The 6,000-nt window shown below is 54.1% G+C and overlaps 1 protein-coding gene across 2 annotated transcripts in view; it reads right to left on the bottom strand.

Annotated features, from left to right (window-relative positions):
* Positions 1–2,814: 2,814 nt before the first annotated feature.
* Shank3 (SH3 and multiple ankyrin repeat domains 3) overlaps positions 2,815–6,000 on the bottom strand; it is a 60,383-nt gene continuing 57,197 nt past the window's right edge. The window contains exon 22 of one of the 2 annotated variants that reach the window (XM_021183555.2): positions 2,815–5,343. In XM_021183555.2, the coding sequence (XP_021039214.1) occupies positions 4,755–5,343 (589 nt within the window). In that variant the 3' untranslated portion in view covers positions 2,815–4,754. The remainder of the gene's footprint in view (positions 5,344–6,000) is intronic. The other variant, XM_029469607.1, reaches the window with a different exon arrangement.

The raw sequence follows: 6,000 nt of genomic DNA, 5'->3' as shown, positions 1-6,000 counted from the left end.
GCTGTGAATGCCAGGGAACAAGCTGGGAAATCACGTGTCCCTGCCCCGCCCCGCCCCCCCCCATTTCTCATTATAGAAGAACTGGGATTATAAGCCTATGGTACTGTGTCCAGCTTTACATGGGTTCTGAAGTTTGGAACTCAGGTCTTTCCTGCTTGCAAGGCATATTCTTTATCCACTGACCCATCTTCCCAGCCTCTTACTGTCAGTTCTACAGTATCCTGCTACGGACCCCAAAAAAGGTCCCTTAGGGTCTCCAGCCATCATTTTAAACCTCCAGCCACTTTGGATGCTTCGTATAGCAGAGCCCTGCAAACAGATAACTCATGAAGAGAGGGCATTTGCCTATGGTGGTAAAGGCTACTCCCTAAAGCTGGAATCATAGCATTGTGGGAATCTTTACATTGCTTCCCTCGTGCAATAAGGATTTCTTTTGCGACCTCGGAAAAATTAAGTTTGAGACAGTGATTCAGTAGAGCCACACTTGACCTGGACTGCTTCATATACATACTTCTTGCCTCCTGCCCTCTTTAAAGCTCATGTCCGACTTGATTCCCCTTCCCAATATGCCACGCGATGAAATCTGCGTTCTCTCCTTTCCACCACTACCCATCTCTTTGATTGGTATAAGGGGGCAAGTGGCCCAACACTGCCTGACAGGGTTTCCGAAATTGACAGGGTTTGTCTAACGGACATCTCCTGCTGCTTCTGTCTCATTTTCCACATCTGTCAAACAGAACATTAATATTCCCTATCCCAGTGTCTTTTTAAACATTTATTTATTTTATGTATGTGAGTACACTGTAGCTGTACAGATGGTTGTGAGCCTTCATGTGGTTGTTGGGGATTGAATCCTTAGGAGCTCTGCTCGCTCCAGTCAACCCCACTCATTCAGTCTCTGCTCGCTCCAGCCCAAAGATTTATTTAATATTATGCATAAGTACACTGTAGCTGTCTTCAGACGCACCAGAAGAGGGCGTCAGATCTCATTACGGGTGGTTGTGAGAAATGGGGTTCCCAGAACTTCTATGTAAACCCAGAAGAATTATTTAAATGTCCGTTTTAAATGTCTATGTGTACCGTTTTTGTGGCATCAGGGCCTTGTTGACTCAAGTGTACAGTGAATGTGCTGAGAATAAACTTTAAAATCAAAGACAAGTCACCTAATTGAAACTATTCAGGAAGCATGTGAGGCCTGAGTCTGGAGACCCAGTGTCAACACTGCAGAATAAGCCCTCTCCAGTTCTAGAAGCAGCTACAAGCCTGGTACCTACCCTGGGGCTACGGTGACGGTGAGGTCCATAGCCAGGCTAGGTCTAAGTTCGTAATTAAGTTGCAAGGAAGCACAGGGCACCAGATGTCACCTGCTCATTGACGTCACCTCGGGCACTTGCGTTCCCTGGGTGACGAGGCCAAAGGCATCATCCCTTCCTATCCAGGGTTACTTCTGTTCCCCACTTTGCTAACCAGCTTCTCCCCAGCCCCACCCTTGCCTCCGGGATAACTTCCGGAGCATCAGAATCTGTGGTCTGTATTCCTGATGCCCCACCCACCAACCGGCTTGCCTTCTCTGAAGCCCCTCCCTTCCAGCTTGTTACATCTCTTGATCCCTTGGCTCTCTCTCCAACTTCTTGTTGGGTAGTAATTCGCCTGCCTGCTCACCTGGCTGTGCTCATGGCTAGCCACCCCTCCCAAAGACACAAAGTGTGGGTTTCCCCCTGCTATGTGATTGGCTGGTGAGGGCTGGCTGCTGGCCTTGTTATAAACATGCTCTTGAAGGTCAGGTCTGTTCCTGGCTCAGAGGAAACAGGAAAAAGGTAGACCCCGCATCTCTGAGAAGCTGGCTCTGACCCTTAAGGGAGTAGACACTGTTCAATCTGAGAAGCATCCATCTCCTCTAATTGGAGACCCTACTTGGAGCCCAGAGGATCCAACCTGGACTCTGAGAAAAGCAGAGCAAGGTGGGCCCCCTGGAAGAATGGACACTGAAGGGCTGCCATAGTCAGGGTAGGAGCGGGTGCGGTTATAGCAAAGCTGGGAACAGCAGGGGGGAGAAAGTATAGGAGGGGCTAGAAGCACATAAGGGGGGCCCTCACCAGCTTCAACTGTCACCTGGTGGGGGCAGGAGCAGAAGGTAGGAATGGAGGTGGGAAACCACCCAAGGGAAGTGAGCAGCGGAGGACCAGCACCCAGAAAGGGATACGAGGTTTGAAACTTAAAGTGGGCTTTCTAAACAACTAGACACCGCTGGAAGGTTTAAAAGTGGGGTGGGGGTTGGGGGTATCATTCAGTGGTAAAGTCCCAGCCTGGGTCCCATCCCCAGCCCCAGAAAGCCAAGAGGAAACAGTGACAGGGATCCCAGGGGATCATCAGTCTAGAGGTCACTCACTACCCAGAGAGCTGGAGAGATGGCTCAGCCAGGTAAGAGCACTCGCTGTCCTTGCAGAGGGCCAGAGGTTGGTTCTCACCACCCACATCGGGGAAGCTCACAACTGCCTAAACCCTGGCTACCTCCCAAGGGCACCCTCACACGTACATCATACACTTCCGCAGACATAGTTAGACATTAAAAATAATTTTTTAAAAAAAAAGTGTGGTACTAAAAAGTCTGCAGAAAGCCCAAGCCAGGGTCTAGCAAACTGAAGGAGGTCAGTGTAGCAAGAAGGTTTAGAAAGGCATGCTCCGAAGACACTGCGGAGTCTAAAGGCACACGGAGCCAAGGCTGTGGATCTGTGGTACTTGTCTGAGGTACTTGTCTGAGGAATAGCTCCTACTCCCTAACCCTAAGCAAGCACAAACTGAGACATGATTTCATTTCTTATAAATTTATTACATAATATTATAATAATTATTATTAATAATAATAATATAAGAAACATAGATCTCTGTGGGGTGTATCACAACGTCAGGGTCAGGAGGCCTCAGGACTGGAGCAGGGGGTTGAAAGCCCCCCAGATGGAACTCCATACAAAAGGGGGGGGAGAAGCAGAACTGACCCTGTAAAGTTAAAAACCCAAATTGAACAGAACCAAAAACCCACAGGTAAATGTGAGACTGTGTATGTGGCAGTCTGTTACAGTGACTGCTGCTGTGTGTGTGACCTGCTCTGTTGGTGAGAGGGTTAGTGGGTGTGACTCTGTGTCTAGGGAATGGGGCCGATGGGCCAGGGTGGGGCGGATGGGCACAGACCGGCGTGCCAAGCCCCTGGGCCATGAAAACACCTGTTTTCTGTCTTTTATATATATATATATATATATATATTTATATATTTATTTATTTATTTATTTTTTATTAAAAAAAGCTAGAAATAGAAACAGAAACTTGTGAGTGACGTGGATGGAGCTTAGTCCAGACTCCAAACCCGATGTTTAAAAATGCCCCAGGGCCCCCCACCCCACAGGTCATTGCTGAGTGTGAGGAGTCACAGTAAGGGGGCCAGGGGACCCTCAGGAGTCTTTGCCTCTCTCCAAGGGCTGTTGTGGCCTGATTTTAGTGGTCCCCACAATTCCCTTAGAAGCCCGAAGGGGTACTGCCTGCAGGGGAGCCCTTGAGGCCTCCCGAAGCTGAAAGGATTCACTAAGAATCCCTGCTTAAGCTGGGTGAGGTTCGGGGGGTGGGGAGGACAGGCTGAGAAAACAGCAGGACCCACCAGCAGGACAGGGCCCCTTCCCGGGCACACACCCATGCATGCACCCTGTGCAAGCTTCTGCCGCCACCTCCCTCCCATCCAGAACAGTCCCTGGGGACCACTGCACAGTCAAGCACACACAGGGCACCCATGCGCTCAGCCACACCCAGTTTTCACAAGCACACAGGCGTGCACACACATATGTGGCGCGCGCACACACACACACAGGGCAGGAATTGGGGAGTCTTTGGGGTGCAAGGCAGGGAGGCTTCTCTGCTGTAGTTGCCCAAGAAGTGGGAAAGGTTAGACCCCTCCTGTGGGAGAGACCCTGTGAAGATGATGGCTGGGGTTTGGGTTACCGGGGCCCAGCCCCAGGGCAATAATCTCCCAGGCCACCTGGCCCTGCTAGTGCCCAGCAGGCAATGCCTGCCACCCGTCCCCCTGAGCAGCACCTAAAGGGTGGGTGGGGCATACTATAGCTCAGCGAGGGAAGGGGGGCTGAGCCGGGGTCCCCAGGGTGGGCTGCCAGGACCCTGGCTAACCCCAGGCCAGCTGGAGTGTCCCCTGCCCTGTATGGGGTGGCAGTGAGGGGCCGGAGATGGAAGACTGGGCAGCTGTGGCGGGACCAGCGAGAGGACTAGAGGGGAAGAGGGCGGGAACTATTACGGACAGAGATATTTGTTCCTTTTCTCGTTCCAAATATAGAGTGGATTAAAATATGTAAAACAGGGGGCTCCTTGGCCCCTATCGAGAACCCCAATGTCTCCCCCCTCCCCCCGAGTCACCAAGGCGTGTCCTGACCTCGCATGCTGGGCTAGGTTCCCCCTCTGGAAGATTGGCCACCAGGAGCTATGGAGGAGGTGGTCAGGCCAGAGCACCCTGCCCCCACCCCCTTCCACCCAGCCCCCTTGGTCCGCGCCCTTACTGTGTGCTGGGTGGGGTTCAGCGGCAGGGGAGGGCACTAAGCAATGTACAGGGCAAGTCTCCAAGCAACAGCAAACAGGACGATTCATGCAACATTCCTGGCCCGGGCGCCGTGGTAGGGGGCGAGCCGAGCCTGCGGCCTGGAGTAGGGGTGGGGGCCCTGCCGGCAGGGCGCAGCAGGAACAGGAGAGTGAGAGGGGCGTCAGCTGCCATCCAGCTGCCTGAGCGCACGCTCGATGTTCATGCGGTGGCCAACGCGTGTGACGCCCAGCTCCACGAAGTCTTCCTTGGTAAGCGCAGGCAGGTGTGCGCCTTCGATCTCATGGTCCTCGAAGCGGTCTCGGTGCTCGCCTAAGTGGATGCTCTCCAACCAGTCGCCCACATCGAACTTGCTCCAGAGCTGCAGGGGCTTCTGTTGAAATGGCCGACGCGGGCCGGCACTGGGGCCAGAGCCGGGAGAAGGCGAGGGCAGCGGAGATGGTGAGGGGGAGCGGCTGCGCGCACTCACACTTCGCACCACGAAGCGCACTTCCTTGGGTTCGTGCGGGATGGAGAGGCTGGACGACTTGAGGATGGTGGGAGGCGTGAGGCCGAAGGGCCGCCCCGCGCCTCCCACGCCCGCCCCCAGCCCCTCCACCCGCTCCAGCGATGCGGGTTTCACTGGGCTCGGGGCTCGTCTCGCCACGGGGTACCGGCCGCTGGGCCGCACCGAGTAGGAGGCCCCTCCGCCCGGGCCCCCCGGGCTGCGCTGCGCTGAGATGGTGCTCAGCTCACCGAGGCTGCTGAAGAGCCTGCGGAGGGAGAGTGGGTGAGGGCCAGGTGAGGGATGGAAAATAAAGTCGGAGTGGACAGAGAGGGCAGCAGAGCCAGGAGGTCTAGGGCTGGAGGAATATCCTGTGGTCATTCTTTTTGAAAACACAAACATCTTGGGTCAGGACCAGTGCCTTGCTCTGGGGGATTCTCAAACTGACTGGATTCTAAAGAGTAAGACTGTCCCCACACACTGCGCTCCATGGAGGCCCCAAGGGCAGTTCACCAAAGGAAACGTTTCTCATGGACAGAAGCTGCTTGCCCCACCCTGCCAGCCTCTAACACAGCCTCTGGGTGTGGGTTCCATCCACAGATGCTCTGGACTATAAAATTTGAACAATATCTTCACCACTCCCCGCATAGTGCTCTGTTCTCAAGCCTGAAGAGACCCAGAGCAACCCAGGCCAGTTTCGGGCACGGCGGAGTCATGGTAAAGGCTGGCAGTGGCACAAGACGTGACAGGTCCATGAACACGGAAGACAAACACCAGGCGGGGCTCACACCCACAGGAGGTGCGAGGCAACAGCACACGGTAACAGGAAGAGAGTCTCCCTGCACAGAAGAGCACACCACAGCAGCAATGGAGACTACATGTGCTGTGGACATGCAGCGGTGCTCACAGGAACGCAGTAGCACAC

This window comes from Mus caroli, chromosome 15 (genome assembly GCF_900094665.2).
Source record: "Mus caroli chromosome 15, CAROLI_EIJ_v1.1, whole genome shotgun sequence".
NCBI lineage: Eukaryota > Metazoa > Chordata > Mammalia > Rodentia > Muridae > Mus > Mus caroli.
This window is presented reverse-complemented; position numbering and strand designations above follow the sequence as displayed.